Source organism: Gracilinanus agilis, chromosome 5, assembly GCF_016433145.1.
Source record: "Gracilinanus agilis isolate LMUSP501 chromosome 5, AgileGrace, whole genome shotgun sequence".
NCBI lineage: Eukaryota > Metazoa > Chordata > Mammalia > Didelphimorphia > Didelphidae > Gracilinanus > Gracilinanus agilis.
This window is the reverse complement of record NC_058134.1, coordinates 617,265-635,925: the sequence shown is the minus strand read 5'-3', so window position 1 is coordinate 635,925 and position 18,661 is coordinate 617,265. Positions and strand designations below refer to the sequence as shown.

At 54.2% G+C, this 18,661-nt stretch overlaps 1 protein-coding gene across 1 annotated transcript in view; it reads left to right on the top strand.

Moving 5' to 3' along the window:
- Positions 1-18,661, top strand: part of LOC123250414 (serum paraoxonase/lactonase 3-like) — a 44,634-nt gene that overhangs the window by 10,052 nt on the left and 15,921 nt on the right. Inside the window, exons 2-4 of the mRNA XM_044679474.1 lie at positions 147-217; positions 17,018-17,073; positions 17,598-17,766. Coding sequence (XP_044535409.1) covers positions 147-217; positions 17,018-17,073; positions 17,598-17,766 — 296 coding nt within the window. The remainder of the gene's footprint in view (positions 1-146; positions 218-17,017; positions 17,074-17,597; positions 17,767-18,661) is intronic.

Sequence of the window (18,661 nt, the reverse complement as noted above, 5' to 3'; positions counted from 1 at the left end):
GGCGAGCCAGCCAAGCCGGCCAGCTGGGAGATGGCTGGGCCCTCCCGCCCTCCCCTCCCCCCTCTCCCTCTCCCTCTCCTCTCCTCCTCCCCTCCCCTCCCCCCTCTCCCCTCAGCTTTTTTGTGCTCTATGTTGTGTTTCGGCAGACAACGGATGAACGTCTCCCATCAAGTGCACCCGGTGGAACCGCCCAGCTGCCACCTAATTCAGGGCCTAGGTATGTACCGGCGCTGCCCGGGGCATGGGCAAGGGAGGGAACAACAGGCCCAGAGCTCCATCTTAAGTCACCTTTGCCCAGAAATAGGCTCTCGGGCTCTGTTCGGGGCACAGTGGCCGTTCTCCCCGCCACATGGTGTGCCAGCCTTCTCCCTGGGCATCGCCCATCCAGCTCATCCTCCATCCCAGTGGCCACTCCTGAAGATGCAGGAAGGATGGCATCCTTGGGAGGCCAGCCCATTTCTCAGCCAGGAGACTGAGGCTCAGGGGAGGGCTTCCAGGGCCAAGTCCCTCCTCCTTTACACACTCTCCCGCCTCGGAGACATCCCGGGCCAGGAAGCTAGATGGGGCTGGAGATCGTGGCACCCCCCAGCCCAGGTCTGAGCAGCTCTCGGGCTCCCCCGCCCTGGCTGTGCCTTGTCCGTCCCCCCCTTGGGGAGTCCATCGGGGTCAGCTTCCCGAGTAAGCAAACCCCATCCCAACCCACTTCCAGCCCACCTTTGGGCCTCTCCTTGGCTTGTTTGGGTCCAAGTGGTTTGTTGATAGGCAGGGGCCACGCCCTCCACCCGCTGCCCCACACCAGAGGCCGTCCTTGGGTCCTCACTCCAGCCCTGCCTCAGGCATTGGGCCCCACCGTGTGCTGGGGGAGGACTTGGGACTCAGGAAGGAAGCCCCGCTGAGGGATGGGGTGGGGGCCCCCCTCGGGCCCACCTCCCGTGCAGGATGGCTGAGTCCTGTGGCTCTCTGGAGGCAAGGCTGGCGCCTGGCACAGCCCAAGTGCCCCATCCGAGTTGTCGAGTGGGGACGGTCTGCCTGCTCTGTGCAGAGCCCGAGCCTGGGCACTGGGGACATCGAGCAGCTTTCTGTTGGAGGAAGGCCGGATCCTCCCAGCACAGTGGTGGCTCCCGAGGGGAAGGGCTGCCTTCTTTTGGCCTTGGCATGGCCAGGCTTCAGACCAGCCCAGGCTGCCCAAAAAGGGGAGGCGGGTGGCCCCCGCACAGGCTCTCCCAGGTACACAGAGAAGCCAGTGGCCTGAAAGCCAGCTCCTCTGCAGGGCCATGTCCAGGACAGACACCATGCTTTCCTTCCCTGTGCCAGGGCAACATGGAAAATGGCAGGGTGGAATTCCTGCAAGATACAGGGTCAAGCCTCACCCAGAATTCCAGGGGAGCCCCCTGGAGAACTCGGGGGGAGGGGACAGTTTGAAAGCAGTTAAACAGTTGATTCCTGGGGGTTGAAGTGAGCAGGTCATGCTGCTTGTGGTTCCCAGTTTTGGGATTGCTTTGGAGGCCATCTGGGGCAAGAACCATCTTGGTTCAGCTCAGTGGTTTGCTAGCTTAGCTGAACTAGACCTTTATAGCAACAGCCCTATTGTTATTTAGTTATTTTAGATATTAGAAGTTATAATTACAGGCTTTGAGGGCCAGCTAGATATAAAGTCTGCCACTTCCTCGGGGGGGGGGGGGGGGGAGCAGTTTCTACCTCACAGTTCAGGGCTTCCCAGATCTTATCCAAAACCTTGAAACCCCTTCCCTGCCTTCCCTTCCTCTTTTATCAGTATAAGCTTCATCTTTTGGGAGCAGGGCCTGTTTATTGTTCTGGGGATACTTACATCCAACTTAACATCAGCTAAGTTTCCTTCAGCTGTCCGGCCCATACAAGTTAGATTCATCTGTCCCTGATAACAACAAGACATCAAGCTTCTCCTATTGTCCCTCAGTCAAACCTGTGGGGAATATAAGTTGAGAAAGTGAACATCTTTAGAGATTTGCCTGGCTGAGCCTTGCCAGAGGACATCAGTCCTGCCTCCTTTCCAATTGATTTCCAGCTGCTTGGTGGGAGGGGTGAGAGTAAGGAGTACCTACCCCTCCCTACTCACTCTAGCCTGGGTGTGGGGGAGGAGTGAGTCCTGCAGGTTGCTAGTTTCAGGCCATCTCTTCAGCTTCCCCAAACCTCTCTGTTAAGATCAACATAACAGCCAGCCCCCCGAAGCGTCCAAGGCCCAAGTCCATGGCATTGAGCTCTGCTGAGCCTCTCACTGCAAATCAGAGCCTAGCCGAGAGACAGAAGCGGGGCAGGGCAGGGCGGGGCATGCAGAACAAACTGATTCTGGAAAACCAAAACCTCCATCCATTGGCTTTTGAATCATCTTTCCTTAGAACCGGTCCAGGGGCTTCTAGCATTTGCAAGCATCATTCTAGATAATATGACTAGAGAGATGGGGAAGGGGGGGCAGAGACAGAGACAGGGAGAGGGAGAGAGACAGAGAGGGAGAGAGATGGGGAGGGGCAAGAGACAGATGGACACAGAGACAGAGACAAAGAGAGAGGGAGGGGGAGAAAGACAGAGATAGGGACAGGGAGAGAGATAGAGAGAGAGGGAGAGAGATGGAGGGAGAGAAAGAGAGAGGAAGGGAGAAGAGGGGGAGAGAGACAGGCAGAGAGAGGGAGAGAGACAGAGGGGGGAGAGATAGATGGGCAGAGAGACAGAGAAAGAGAGAGAGGGAGAGAGAGAAGAGAAAAGAGACCCTCTGTGGGCTTAGTGGGGCCTCTCAAGGCTCACTTGAACTATGGCCTAGGCTGTTCATTGAGTAGCCCCCCAAGAATTCCTTCTGCCTCCCAAGCTGAAGTCTCCTTGAGGTGGCCTCCTCACTTACCTGCTTCTCCCAGCCTCTGTGCAGGGCCTTGCTGTCCTTTAAGAGCAGTGGCATCCCCCAGAGGGCCACTGTGAGTGTGGGCTCCTCAAAATACAGTCTGACAGACTAAGAAAGGGCTGAGGGCAGCCAGGGTGGAGGCTTGCAGCAGATTTCATGTAGGGTTCCACTAGGATCTTTTCAGCCTGGCCAACTCCAGATCACCCCATGCCGGGCTTTGGGGCCCATCAGATGACCAACCAAGATCCATCCTAGGAGGCCTGGTGCCCCTTGCACAGAGGAACCATCTTCCTCTTGGAACCTTCATTCAGGGAAGGGCAAGAAACATGGAGGTGGAGAAGCAAAAACCAAAGTGAAATTGGAACCGGGCCACAGCAGCAGAGGTTCCAGAGCTGCCTAGGTTGGTGCCCCTTCTGCAGGTTGATACCACTGAGCTTAGCTCTCGTTAGGAAGAAAAGGAATTGAGCTCCAACAGGCAGCAGCTTCCTTCCTGCCCTGTCCTGCCCAACTGATCCCCCTTCAAGTTGCTTTGGAGTCAGTCATCTCCTGTGGTGCTGCCACTGGGGACCAGAATCAGTCCTCGCTGCCCAGTCATCCCATTGGGCTAGGCCCTCCCCCAGACCTCCAGGGCTAGAGCAGCGCTCCCCAATGTCTGCCCATTGCCCTTCAACTCCAGACACAACCATGAACCGCCTGGCCTTTGTAGGCTCCTTTCTTTTCCCATTTCCTTCAGTATTCAGCTCTGGCTCCACGTTGGGCACCAGGTCTGTCTGATCCCCTGCTGTTTCCCCCTTCCTGCTTTGCAGAGGTTCCCAGGTCAGGCTGGAGGTCTTGCCAGAGTTCACTGGGTGGCAGTATCGGTTTCTGTAGGTGGAGACATGGGAGGAAGGAAGGGCCCAAGAAATAACCGGCAGGGCAACTAGAGAGCCGTGGGAACAGGCTCAGGGGGGGCCAGTCATGGGCAACCAGATGGCTTCTGATGTTCTGTGTTCTGTGATCCCTTCAAGACTTGCCAGTCTGAGGTACAAGTTGGCAAAAGGTTCAGTGGACAGAGAGCCAGTCCTGGAGACAGGAGGTACTGGGTTCAAATTTGGCCCCATACTCCGGGCAAGTCACCCAAGCCCCACCACCCTCTGCCCCAGAACCAATTCCAAGATGGAAGGCAAGGGCTCCTGGGGAGAGGGGAAGATGGGAAAGGGAGAGTGATGGGAAGGTATATGTGGGTGAGTATTGATGATGGGGTGGGGGGTGTATCTGGACTCCCCCCTTTGTTAGCTTTCAATGGGCCAGATCAGTTATCACTCACCCCCACCCCAGGGAAGACCTAGGAGGGAATAAACTCAATAAGCTTCCCAAACTGGCAAAGCTATAGGGGGGATATTGAAGGAGGGAGTTGGGGTTCAGTTGTGACCTTAGTGGATGGGACCCCACCCCGAGAACCAGCCCTGGTGAGACAAGCCTCTCCCAACTCCGAAGTACAGACAGCTTCACCCCTCAAGATGGAGTCAGGCAATGGTCTTCCCTTCAGCCCCACGTTCAGTCACCTCCCCCCTCAGTGTATCTGCTTCAGACTCTTAAGTATCAGCTATCAGGGGTTTATTAAAGAGTAAATCCAATTCAGGGAACAGGGGGAAAGGCAGAGGGGAAGCCAGGAAGGAGGGAAAGGACAAACTTCACTAGCACCTAAGTGTCCCTCCCTTCCCCCCCCCACCCCCCCAGAGAGCAGCTCTGGACTTCTCCTGAAGCTTGGTCACAGTAGCTCACTCTCTCTTCCCCCTACTGTCTCCTATCAGATATTGCTATCTAATATATCACAGGGAAGTAACAAGATCAATGGGTTCAGGCAGGATCAGGGAAAGGTTCCCTTCTCATTCAAAGCTTCTACCCCGCCAGAAGTTCTGCCTCTCTGGCCAAATTGGAGAATGGCTGTTCAGTGTCTTTGTGAGTATTTGTGGTCTCTATGATTAGTCTCTCATGCAAGTACAAGAAAGCCCAATTCTCTCAGGATTCACCCCACAAAGCCAGAATATCCCAACCAAAGAATCAACCCCCCCCCAGCTCCTCGTCCAGTCAGGAGAGAAGATGAAGTGAAGTGACTGTTGAAAAACTCCTCTTGCCGCTGGCCCCTCCCAAATGGGGGGGGGGGAGGAGACATAGTTGATAGAGTAGTTCATCCTTTTCCTCCTTCCTTCATTCCTCTAGATCCTTTCCCCCTGTACCCTGAATTTGATTTATCCATTAATAAACCCCTAATCCTAAACTTCATTCTTTCCTCCTCTCTTTCGTATTTACCTCTTCATGTTTCTTTTGATTTTTGTGGTTGGATATCAAACTTTCCATTTAGTTCTGGTCTCTTCTTTGCAAATACTTAGAAATCTTCTATTTCGTTGAATGCCCATACTTTCCCCTGGAAGTGTATAGTCAGTTCTGATGGGTAAGTGATCCTTGGTTGTAGACTCGGTTCTCTTGCCTTTCTGAAATTCATATTCCAAGCCTTGCGGTCTTTTACTGTAGAGGCTGCCAGATTCTGTGTAATTCTAACTGCTGCTCTTTGATATCTGAATTGTCTCTTTCTGGCTTCTTGTAATATTTTTTCCTTAACTTGGAAACTCTTAAATTTGGCAATTATATTCCTGGGGGTTGACTTTTGAGGGTTTAGTGTAGAGGGTGATCTATGGATCCTTTCAATGTCTATTTTGCCCTCTTGTTAAAGAACATCAGGGCAGTTTTCTTGGATAATTTCTTGTAGTATGGAGTCCAAATTTCTATCAATTTCTGATTTTTCAGGAAGACCGAGGATTCTCAAATTGTCTCTTCTAGACCTGTTTTCTTGATCTGTCATTCTCTCAGTGAGATATTTCTTGTTTCCTTCTGTCTTTTAACCTGTTAATTTCTTTTTGAGCTATTTCCCACTTTTCTTGTCAAATCTCTTCCATCTTTCCCATGATCTCAGATTTGAACTTTTCAAGAGCTTGTGACCAATTTTCATTTTGGGGGGAGGGTTTGGGTGTGTTTTCTTGTTTGTCCTCTTCTGCTGTCTGTTCTATTGTCTGGATTTTTTCTGTGTAAAAGTTATCAAGGGTTCATGCTTTCCTCTTTTTTCTCTTGGTTAGTTCTTGTGCATGGCTTGCCATTATTATGCTGGTTTTTCCTTCTCAGTTGGAAGTCTGGGTGAGGTGGGCAGGCTCTCTGTGTATAGAGCAGCTTTTGCCTGAGTCACAGTGCAGTGCCGTCCTTCTCAGCTTTATCCTCATGCTTAAGGTCTGCGCTCTTTTGGCTCCTGGGGTCTCAAGTCTAGCTGTTCTCAGCATCAAGCCTTCTGGTGGTCCCCCTGCTTGCTCCTCTGCCCGAGGCTCCTTTATAAGTCTCTGTGCGCCACTTCCATAGTTTGTCACCCCTCTGCTTTAGGTCCACGCCCAAGGACCACACTCAAAGTCCATACTCTTTAGCCTTTTGGGATCTTAAGTCTTGCTGCTCTCAGGAGTAAGCCCCTGGTGATACCAGTTAGCTGCCAAGAACCTAGTGAATGACCCACACTTGTGTGCTGGCTCTTAGACTGTAGGTGGGGTAGGGGTGGAGGGTGGAGAGTTGATCAGCTCGCATTTTAGTGAGATCTATTTCACCCCCTTAGAGCATGGAAATACCCAAATCCCACGTACCTTCAATGCTGCACTCTATTGTGCGTTCCCTTTGTTCATCTGGATTTGGTTTTTGTGTCCTTTTGAGGTATCACGTATTGCTCGGTTAGGAGAGTTAAGAGCCCTGCTTCTACTCTGCAGGAATCTTAACCCAGAAGTCTCAATCCTAAACTTCAGAAGAAGGCCCAAGGATGGGGTGAGGGAACAGCCCCAGGAACCAGCAGGCTCTGGCTAGATGGTGGGATGGTTCTGACATAATTCAGAGCTGTCCATTCGCCTCTGAGGAGGTCCGAACAGATACTGCCCTGGATATCCACATAGGATGGCAGCAGGTGTGACACTGAGGGAGCCAGACATGGCAAGGGAGGTGGGGCACTCCAGAGAGAGCTCCTACTTCACATCTTCCTTGCCTTGTAATTGCTCCTATTATTTTAGCTCCAGTGGACACTGGCTCCAAAGGAGCCTCTAAGGGAAGGGAAGCTCCTTGGGGTCAGGGACTCTTCCCCTCTCATCCTTGTAAGCCTGGCATCCAGCATGGCACCAGCACACTAGCAGCAAGCACTGTGAATTTCCTCTTTGCTTGGGAGGCCATTTCTTGATTAATGTGTGTCTAGGACAATCATATTCTACTCGGAACATGAAGGTCAAGTGCCAGAGAGTGGGCTTTGGGTGCTCAGTGTGCCCTCTGCCATGCTTACCATGCCCAGGCTGGAGCAAATACCCTTTGGAGTTGTCTTAGCACCTCCTGTGGGGAGTGCCCCTGAGGGCAGAGATCAAGCCTTCGGCCAGTGGCAGCCCACCTGCCTCGACACTCAGCTTGCTCACAGCTGGCCTGTCATCAGCGGATACTGGATTCCATCAGGGAAACTGTGGGGATTACGCTAGCAGATGACCAGTTGTGGGAAGTGAGCGAATCGTGCCGACTCCATCTTGGGACTCAGTTCTGGAGCCAGCTTGGCTCCCTTTCTCTTCGGGTATGGGCCAGGTCCAAATTAGGTCTTGTGAGGAATGCTGTTCAACTGGAGGAATTAGAGAAAGCCTTCTGGTCTTGTTTGAATCTGGTCCTGTGTGGCTGGGCAGCTGGACCCCTTCCATGGAGAAACAATGTGCCAATGTTTGTTTTCTGAGCTTTGGAATCCCCATTCTCACCCTCCCTTCCTCCTCCCCTCCCACCACTCCCTGAGATGGCCAGTAGCATGATATCAGTTCTCCTCGTGTTAGCATGCACCGTGATTTCCATCTTCATCGTGTTGGGCATGAGGACACGTTTCACATGTTCGAGAAGAACCTTCAGAAGGAAATCCCGTGAGCAGCACTCAGCCTCGCTCTCATTCGGACTTCATCGGCTCCTTGTGTGGCAGGAGGCAGCAGTCTTCAGCATGAGTCCTTGGCCCCTCGCCACTGTCATTCCTGGGTGAGAGTGGCACAGTCTTGTGGTGACTGTAAACAAGGCACTCCTGGTTGTGCCCACTTCATATCAGTCTTCTCAGGGTTTTCTTGTGATCCTCTTGGTCACTTCTTCTAGCACAACAGCATTCCACTGCAGTCACGTGCCACAGCTTGTTCAGCCGTTCCCCGGTTGGTGGGCAGGGGCAGCCCCTCTGTTCCTGGTTCTTTGCTCCCACAAGAAAAGAAATTCCATCACTATTTTGGTACCACTAGTGGCTTAGGTGATGTTGACCAGAAAGGCAGTCTGATCCCAAGATGGATGGCGCACAAGCGTCTGACCCATCATGACTCAAACCTGCTGAGCACGGCTTCTTTGTAGCTCCTCCAGGGGAAAAGGGGCACTCATCCTTAGTATACAGGTAGGTAAGAGAGGCACTCCTGGCCCCCTTCTCCAAAGAGTCAGTTTCTTTGGAGTATGAATCACAGCCAAAGGCCAGAAGTCACTGTTTCTCTCTCTTTGGTCGGAAGCCTAAGCAGCACTCGAGGACTGGAGGGATTCTCTGTCTTAGGACAGGCAGCCCTGGCTTAGGGCTCTTGTGGAAGGCCAACAAGAGAAATAGAGTCTCACATAGATACTTTTATCTGGACCCCATCAAGAGCTACTCTGCTAGTCTGAGCCACACAGGACGGGCTAGCTAAGATAAAAGTCTTGACTCTTCTTTCGACCCCTTTTATGAGCCACACTTTTTCTTATTGGGAAAGCATTATAGTCTTACTGGAAAACTTCAAGTCCTCAGCAAACCAGCAGTTAAGAGGTTAACCGTTTCTCTTTAAGACAGAAATGGAAGTTTAAGCTGAAGTTTGGCCTTTGAAACTATTTCCAGACAACCAAGGTCAAAATCCGACAAAACCTCTTTTAGCTTTCTGATAAGGTGGCTAGAATTCAGCCTTGGACTTTGTTCTATTCCAAGCTCTCTGTACCTTGAAGCAATTGAGGCTCTTCTGGCATGACATCATTTGTCATTTCTGTGCAACTGTGAAGTTTCTTGGGGTCCCTTGTGTGAAACGAGCCTTGAAGTCTATATAAATCAACTCCACGCTGCCGGGGAGGGAGCCGGAACCTGGAACCATGAACTGACGGAAAGCCAGAATCTCCTCTTCTTTCTTTATCAACTAGGCCGTCCTTATCAGAATCCAGGAGCAGCTGGATAGCTTTCACTATCAGGTTCGGGTGCTGCTCCAGGAAGAACCACACCGGGTCTGTCTCAGTTGGGTGCTTTGGAGGTCCAGCTGTCAGAAAGGTCCCAGCAGCGGCCTTGTGGTGGCAACAGGTGCCAAGTGGCGGCTTGGTTACTATCGAAAGGAGATACAAAGAATGGCAAAGCTGTAGAGGGTTTGGGCGTTACGTTTGACTTGCAAGGGCAGCTGGCATATGGACGGACCCAAATGGATGAAGGCCTGGAATGACAGGAAGAGAGAAGAGGAGGCAGCGAGGTTCCAAGGGGGTCGGTTGATCTCTGTACCCTGATGAGAGCAGGAGCTCACTTCCTGTGGCCATCTTTGGATTGAGCTGGAGAAAGAAGCCGAGTTCCTGACTCCCCCCTGGAGGTCCCCAAACCTCCTGGTCCGGGGCCGGGTCTCATCTTTACCATCGTTTGCGCCTGTTGTGTGTGAGCTGCCCAGGCTCCCGTGATCTCTCTCTTGCCCAGCAGAGCCAGGGCGCCTGGGCTCTGGCCTTTGGGGCCTTTCCTGTGCCTGGCCTTTCCTGGCCCTGTTTATTCAGTGGGCCAGTTAGCGGCAGGCGTAGTTAAGGGACTAATCTTAGGCAGACAGAGAGAGTATAACGGAGTAGCCCAATTTCCTGGGGCAGAAGAGACCTTTGCAGGGCAGACGGGGGAGGAGCAGCACTGAGAAGAGCCGGGGAGCTCCGTCTTCCTGGGCCACAACCCCATCCTGAGTGTATCAAATGAAGCAAGATCTTTTGTGCAGCCTTCTGAGCAGTCCACAGGGCTGAGCCTGCCCCTCGGCCTACCGTGGTGGGCAGAGCACAGCCGGCCCGGAGCCCTGCTCCAACCTTCAGCCCAATATCTGGAGGCTCCGCGAGGTTCCTGCACACAGCTACTCATTTCATTACCCACTAGCTAGTCCTGGCTTGCAGCTCCGAAGCGGAGTGAAAAGGGGGCGCTGTGCAGGGGGGGGGGCTGGGAAATGGGTACGTTCAAAGGCAGCGATGGCAGTAGTAGTCGTAGCAGTGGTGGCGGCGGCCGCGGCGGCGATGGTAGAGACAAAGTGTGGCTCCAATTCAACAGCAAAATCCGACAAGCAGCCAGAAGGACTTGGATCTTCGCGAGCCACAGGCAGGCTCACAGCTGCTCCTGTGAAGAAGACGAGAACTCGGAAGACGGCTTTCCAGAAGGCCCGATGCCTGCGTTAGCCCGTACACGGAGCCTGACGAAATAGAGGGCTGCAGACTAGTCTAAGGGAAAGGGCTCCGCGGTGGGGAACTTTAAAGCAAGAGAGGCGGGCAAGGGTGGCGGGGAGGAACAGTGGCAGTCCAGTAGGGGAGGATTCTGCATGTGCCCCCGCTGAGCCTCCTCCTCCCATGAGACAAGGCTCCCGAGTGGTTCTGTTCTGAGCTGAGGGTCCCGGAGGGAGGTTAGGAGGAAGTGGAAGAGGCCACACACCTAGACATCTATCCAGACAAGGTGGGGGGTGGGCCGGGAGCTGTGGGTCCTAGAACCTCCTCTCGTGGGAACTGGCCAGAAGAAGGAAGAAGGGGCAGCCAAGGAGCCGCGGACGGACATCCATTCACTCGGTTGGGAAATGGGAGCCGGAGGGAAAGGATTGGGGGAGGAAGTGATCTGAAGCCAAGCCGAGTCTGGCCACAAACCAGGAAAATGTTTCGGGCTCTGTTTGAGGGACTGAAGGACAGCACCGGGAGGGAGCGCCCATCAACTGGGGAAAAGAGGAACCCCCTCTAGAACGTCGCCGTGACAACGGCCAATGGGGGTTTGCTTTGATTGACTCGAAGAGGGTAGCTTGCGCCTGGTTCTTCCTGTGTTCTCAAGTCGGAGGCGAGAATGCAGAGCTTGGCCGATGAAAGCAAATAGAATGCTTTTGATGAGAACACGGAGCATGTGCAGGGAGGACCAGACTCTCTCCGGCCCACATCATTGGCAGTTTGTGTACTTCAGCAGAGGGCCCGGCCTCGACTCCTGGCTCTGCCTCTTCCTCTCCACCTCACCTTGGGATGCCTCAGTTTCCTTGCCTGTCAAATGAGGGGGTTGGACTAGATCCTAGCAGAGCTCTAAATCTCAACTCTGGTGGCGTGTTTCCTCCCAGGCACTTTGGCCTTTGGAAGGGAACGTGGTCAGAATCCACGCCGTACGAGATCGGGGGAGATGGAGGTGGGAAACCGTCTTGGCAGAGCCGTAGAGAGCTGTTCTGGGCCCTGGGTGCCTCCCTGACCTCACTGCTCGGGGCGCCCTCCGGTCATTGGCTCCAAGCCTTTGCAGTGCCCCACTAGCCTTCATCCCCGTCACAACCTGGATCCGGCCCTGATTGCTGAGAGGCGGCCTCATCCCCTACTTCCTGGCCGGCAGCTACAAACCAACAAACCCCTACCCTCCCTTGGGGAGCTCCCCACCCCCACCCCATTCCAGGTCCCCTCTATGAGTTCTCTTCCCCCATAGAATGCAAAACTCCTTGAGGACAGGCTGAGCAGGCTCCCCAAGCCCCAAATCCCTGAAGAGTTTCCACTCTGTAAGGTCCTCCTCCCTTTGCCACCACTCAACCAAGATGGCCCGTTTCAGCCCCTCCCTTCCTCCCCCCCTTCTCCTGGAGCCGCTCTTCTTCCTGAGAGCTGGCAGGAATGAGCTTCCCTTCGTGATTCAACTTGGAACTTGGACTTGACTAGAGCATCACACATTCTTCTCTGGCTCCCCATGAACGCAGCCTCCCATGGTGGAAACGCTGGCTCACTGTAGGCAGGTGCCCCGCCCCGGGTCTTTTGATGCAGCCTCTCACCTCTCAGAACTCCTGGTGTCCATTTAGAAAGCAATCAATCGCTCCATAGTTGTCGCCCAGTGGTCCTTCTTATCTTCCTGCTTTTGTTTACTCTGGGGTGGGGGCTGTTTGGGGCTTTTACCTGAAGAGTCATCTTTTTTCAGATTTACAGGCTACGGGACCCGGGGCCTAATCTTCAGCTCTCTTACTGCATTCCGCCCTTTGGTGGGTGCAGAACAGTTGTGGGTTGTTCCCGCTTCCTTCCCTCTATAGCCGAATGTCCTCCTTTTGGCTACTTGCAGAATTTGTTGTTTATCATCGGAATCGCTCAACTTAACCACTGTTTGTCCCAGAGTTGGCAGCCTGAGGTTCTTCCCTGTGGGTGATCTGGGTCATGCTATTTCCAGTGTTCAGAAGTTCTGGGCAGGCTGGGGCTCTTATTTCTTGCACTATTGCCCAAGTTTTTTTTGACTGGTCATGGTCCTCTGGGAGACCCATAGCCCTTCTGTTGTTTCTCTGCAGCCTATCTTTGAGCTTGGTATGTGTTGCTTATAGAGAGCTGATTTGCTTCTCTTCTTCCCCTTGTTCTTGCCTTCCTTGCATTGCCTTCCCACTCAGTAGTTCTCCCTTTTGTTGCTTTCATGAGACTTGCCTCCTTGGACTGATGTTTTCATTCTGCTAATTATTTCCATTGTGCAGGCTGAGAGTTATGCTTTCCTGATTCTCGTTTCTCTGTTAAACCACTCCGGAATCGTGTGTTGTGGCTCCACACTCTCTTGGGAATCTGCAGAGTTCTCTGTATCATTTGCTGCTGCCTAATTTTCTTTTGTCTCAAAATGCTGCTTTGTAGATTCCAAACTTGTTGATCTGCTCTGGGGGCCACAATCTCCTCAGGTATTTGCAACTTCCCTGTTAGTTAATCTGCTTTTGCTCAGTCTTCCTCCATGGATGCTTTCCTTTTATATAACCTTCATCAGGAATGATTGGAAATCTTCTATTTTATTAAATGACCATTTCCCCACCCCTTGAAAGAATATTTTCAGTTTTGCTGGATAGGTAATTCTGGATTGTAGACCTAGATCTCTCACCACCTGGAATACCATATTCCCCACCTTTTAATCCTTTTATGTGGGGGCTGCTAAATCCTGTGTAATCCTTACTGTAGCTCCATGATATTTGAATTGTTTCTTTCTGGCTGTTTGCAGTATTTTCTCATTGGCTTGGGGGCTCTTGAATTTAGCTATAATATTCCTGGAAGTTGTTATTTGGGAATTCACTTTTGGAGGCAATCTGTGGATTCTTTCAATTTTTATTTTACTCTTTTGCTCAAGAATATTAGGGTAGAACCAGTGGAAATGCGAGTTAGCTATGGGGGGGTGGAGCTTGAGGGGGTGAAGGTTAAAGTAAAAACATGAATTATGTAACCATAGAAAATTTTTCTAAAAATAAAAAAATTAATAAAAAAAGAATATTAGGGTAGTTTTCTTCCATAATTTCTTATATTGTGATGTCCAGGCTTTCAGTAGTTCAATAATTTCTTAAATTGTTTCTCCTGGATCTATTTTCCAAGTCATTTTTTTCAATGAGATATTTCAGATTTTTTCTTTTTTTTCATTCTTTTGATTTTGTTTTATTGATGTCTCAAGAAGTCATTGGCTTCTAGTTGCCTGATTCTAATTTTTAAGGACTGATTTTCTTCTGTGAGCTTTTGGGCTTCCCTTTTCATTTGGCCCATTTTTTCTTACCCTGCTTTCATTTCTCTTCCCCATTTTTCCTCTGCCTCTCAATTGCTTTTTGAAATCCTTTTTGAGCTCTTCCAGAATCTGAGACCAATTCCTATTTTTCTTTGAGGCTTTTTGTGTTTGCTTTGTTTTCACTGTCCCCTTCTGTGCCTGTGTCTTGCTCTTTGTCTCCATAAACATTTTTATGGGTAGGTGCTTTTTGTGTGTGTGGATGTTTGCTTGTTTTCCCAGCACTTTTTTGACATTCACTTTGATCTTAAAGGTGGGCTCTGTTCGTAGGGAAGAGAGGTCATTCTCTTAAACTTTAGTCCTTCCTTGATGCTGCCCTCAGCTCTATTTCTGGGGTTCTACAAGTTTCAGTTCTTCCAAGGTGGTATGATGGTCTGTGGGCTGAGAGCTCTGAGAGTTACCTCCACCAAGGACTACTGATGGCTTGTGGAGCTCAAAGCACTGTGAGCTACCCTATGCTGGGAAGGGCTAGCTAGGTTTGGGCTCCCACCACAGGCCAGCACCCTGGAGACTCTTCACTGGGGATAGGGTGGGGGTGGAGGCCTCACTCTGGGTTTATGCAGACCCTGAGTACAGAGGCTCCTGGCCTTGCTCCAGGCTTACACAGATCAGGTGCTGAGCATGGGCTGCCTCTCACTAGGATTACAGACCTGATGGCAGGCTGGGGTTGGAGCCTGGAACTTTACAGGGTGTGTGTTGGCTACATGGCTGTTGGCTTGGCAGGGGCTCGGGGTCTGGATGTTGGTTTGGGTCCAGGTCCAGAACCTGGAACAGAAGATGGGGGCGGGGGGGGGGCTTGCTCTTGGCTCAGCCATGCTCCTTGATGTAGCCTCCTACTGGCTGGGATCTCCTCACCCCAGGGATCCTGATGCTCCCCGGCTACCTTTCAACCTTTTCTCTGCATAGAAGTTGCTTCTCTTGTTGGCTCTTCTTTTGTTTTGTGGCGTTATTTCAGGGTGGCAGGAGAGGATCCTCCCAGTGCTCCGAGCTTTCCCTGTTTCTACTCCACCACCTTCTATTCTCCCTTCACTCTGCTCACTTTCAGACACTTTCTGCCCTTCGATGACCATGGCCCCAGGAGCCAGATCTCAAAGTACCTGAGTCCTTGGCTGGACAATTCGTGTTTCCCTGGCCTCGCTCTCTGCCCCAAGGGATTCTGGGGGGCCAGGACTGACCCGGATGGGCGCTGGCCTCTCCTCCTCAAGCTTCATGGCATCCCCCGCCACCCTGCCCATATTGTGCCCCACCAGTTCCCTCTTGCAATCCCAGCCAGGACAAGCAAGCTTCTTCCTTTTCGTGTCCCAGGGGCCTGGGAAGAGGGCCGGGGCACAGCTGAGCAGCCTTGTGGGTATGCAGTCGGGGGTGATGGGTGAGGGCCCGACCTTCTCTGCACTGTGATCTCACTGGGGACCTTCACGTCCCGGACCTTGGGGGCAGCTGCCGTCATTGGATCTCTTCCGCGTACACACAGTCCCCCTCTGGGAAGGTTGGAGGAATCACGAGGAGGATGTCGCAACTCCATCATGCTGGTGATGCAATGCAGCAGCCTCAGCTGCTGTCTGTAACTTCTACATGGACTGCTCTGGGCCTCCTCAGTCCAGCCTGGCTGGGCCTTCCCTGGGACCCTGCCTGCTTCCCTGGGCAGCTCAGGGCCCCAGTCCAGAGGCCCCTGATGGAAGATGGACAGAGATTAGAGTTGGGGAACCCTCCCCTCCCCCCTCTGCTGGACTGTAGAACCTCCCAGAACCCAAGCAGGAGTGCTTGGTTCCCCTCACAACTGCTCACGTCTGTGAGCGAGCCCCCTCCCCGCGCTGTCACCCAGGCCTGAGCCTGCCATGGCAAACACCTCTTCCCAGTGTGCTGGGCAGAAACCCAGAGGCCTCAGGGCCGGAGATCCGGGGAATCCACATCAAGGCTTCAGGTGCCAGCAGATGGGTCTCTCTGAGGGCAGGGCCTGTCTTTGCCTCCTCCTGGGCCCTCCGCACTCGGGGAGACGCCTGGCAGCCAGCAGGCCCTTACCGAACGTTGATGGGCTCTGGGTGGGCCTGGTGAGCTTGCCTCTGGCCTCAGGGACAGACTCGATGCCTGAGCCTGGGTCCAGCCAGCTTCCCCAGACAGCGCCTCTCACGCCTGAACGTCTCCCTTGGCCCTTCCTGGGTTCCCTTTTCACTGCCCCCTCTATGGGCGCCTCTTCCGATGCCCCCCGACACCCCTGAGTGGGGCTCTCGCCCGGCTTTCCTCAGTCTCCCTCCTGGGCTCCTGCTGTTTTCTGAAGCCAGACTACTCCGCGATCTCCCCCCAAACTCCCACACCCCCACGGCCAGGCCAGCTCCCATCTTGGCAGGCCGAAAGCCGGGACGAGAGCAGGTTTCGGCTCGCTGGGGCAGCTGGTTTGGACGGGTCTGGCCTGTGGAGAGTGCCTGTAGCCGGTGTCTGCAGCCCGTTCTCCCCCGTCCAGGCCCATCCTGGCATTCTGGAAGTCTCTCCCTTGCCATACGGTGGGTGGTGATGAGGAAGGACGGATGCTTATCACAGTCCAGTGGTGTTCCGAGGCCCCGCCAAGGCTGGGAGGGACACAAAGGGAAGGCAGGAACGGAACGGAACCCCTAGGAGAGGTTCTGGGGCCTCCCACCACTCAGGAAACCAACCCAGCTGGGATCTCCCACCTTCAGTGCAACGAGAATGTGCCCCGAGCGGGGTGCTGTCTGTGGCTTGGCTGAAGCCCAGGCAGGACCTCGAGCTCTGGGGAGGGTTCCCGAGAGGCGCCTGACCAAGGCCAAAATATTGCCAGCTGTGCTTTAGGAGGTGCCAAAGGCCTGGAAATGGAGGGGACAGATATGGCGGAACGCGCTGGGGCGGGTGCGTGATGGAGATGGACTGCTGCCGTGCTGGGAGGAGGGAGGAAGAGGAGGATCTCGGGGAGAGCTGCGAAGGCCTGTGCGAAGGGAAATGAGAGGAGAGCCTCAGACCCGTGGCGGCAGCCCCATTGGGGAATGATTGCAGCCACTGACCGAGCTCCCCTCAGCCCTGTGAGGACCCAGGACGAGGCGTGCCCTCGATCCACCTCCAGAGGGCGCCGCCGGGCTCGGCTGCAGGTGGAAGCCTGAGATGGTCACTTGTTTACTTGGGCTCACGTTCCGGGGATTGGCTTCTCTAGGACGACTCACGTGCACAGACATGCACAACGTGGAAGGAGGATCCATGTCGAACCCAGATCGAATGGCCTGCCGGCACCAGAAGGGGGAGGCGAGGGAGGGAGGGAGATAAGGGAGAAACTTAGTGGCACTTTGCTGTTCCCTGGAATTGGCCAAAAGTAAAATAAAAAAGAAGCCGCAGCGCCCTGACCCTGCCCTTCTGCTCCACAGACAATGGCTCCGAGGACATCGACATCCTGCCGAGCGGGCTGGCCTTCCTCAGCACCGTGAGTCACTGCTCTCTCCTTAAGCGCCCGGGGCAGGGGGTGGGCATGCAAAGGGGCCACCGAAGCCACAGGCACCAAAACCTCGCTCAGCCCTCCTCTGCCCTTCGATTGCCCCCTTGGAGGCCTCTGTTTCCTTCAGGCTTAGTGGATAAAGCTCTGGGCATGGAGATAGGAAGACCTGAGTTCAAATCCAACCTCAGACACTTACTAGTGTGACCTGGACAGGTTGCTTAATGTCTCTTTGCCTCGATTTCCTCAACTGTAAAATGGGAGCAATAACAGCACCTACCTGTGGGGCTTGTTGGGAGGATGAGATCAGAAATGCACAGCGCTTAGCCCAGAGCAGATGCTAATTCCCTCCCTGCTAAGGCTCACATTACACCAGGGGCCGGTCTGGGGCCGGTGAGGGGCGCAGCAGCCGCGTCTCTGGCCACCTAGAAGGCCTCTCGGCAGCTCAGGTCGGGAGGCGGAGGCTGGAATATGACCCTCGCCTCCCCGAATTGACTTTTCCCTGGTTCTGGAAGGGCCTAAAATACCCAGGAATGCCCAGTTTTGCCCCGGATAAGCCTGGAGAAATCTTTCTGATGGACCTGAACGAGGACCGGCCGAGGGCCCGGGCCCTGCCAATCAGGAACGGGGGGTTCGATGCCCAGTCATTCAACCCACACGGGATCAGTGCCTTTGTGGACAAAGGTAAGACTCCTTTGGGTGCCCCTGGAAGGGGAGGGCTGGGAGGGGACAATGGGGCCGGGGGGGTCCTTCAGTGCCCCCCCAGAACACGCCCATGACAAACGCTCTCCCCAGAAAGAGCGAAGGCAGAAGGGCAGCAGGAGGGGGCGTCTGCGCAGGCCTTGTCCCGAGAACCCGCCTGCTCTGTGCCGTTCCAACCTCTCTCCACCGTGGCTCTGAGGCCCAGCCCTTCCCTGGGCGGCAGCCCCACCGGCCAGCCCCGGGCTGTGACACTTCGGTCCAAGGGGGGAAGGGTCGGTGCGTCTTTGGCCTTGGACCGAGAGTCCCCGAGCCTCCTCTCAGCTGGATTTGAATTTGTTCCCTCCTTGGCCAGCCCCGAGGCGAGCCGCCTCTTCCTCCTCCCCCGGCACCACAGGCTCTCCTCCTGTCCCGTTTTGTCTCAGGCCTTGTTCTGGGCCCAGCCGAGCTTGGCCGCCTGCTTGCTTAAGCATCTCTCAGAGTGCCCCCTGCACACACCCTGAGCTCCCGGCCTCCAGCCTCCTAACCGGTGGCTCCGCCTCGAGCCTCTCCCCCCTCCGTCATCCACACGATGGGTGGCCCAAGGGGCCCCTCGCTGGCAGGGAGCCCCGGGGCCCTTGAGCCCAGCGCTTGGGCCTCAGCCAGTTTGCGGGATTAGCTCAAAGACTGCCTGCGAGGGAGCTCACGCCTTAGGGGAGAGGCCAGGACACGGGAGGCCCTCGCCTCCTTCCCCAGAGCCTCGGGAGAGACTGCCAGAACAGCCCTAGGTCCAGAGAGGGCTCTGCCGGGGGCCTGGCCACACAGGTGGCCATGCCCGTGGCGAGGCGTGTGGCACGTGGACATGCCGCTCGGTCGTGGCTCACGGAGAGTGTGCCCGTTT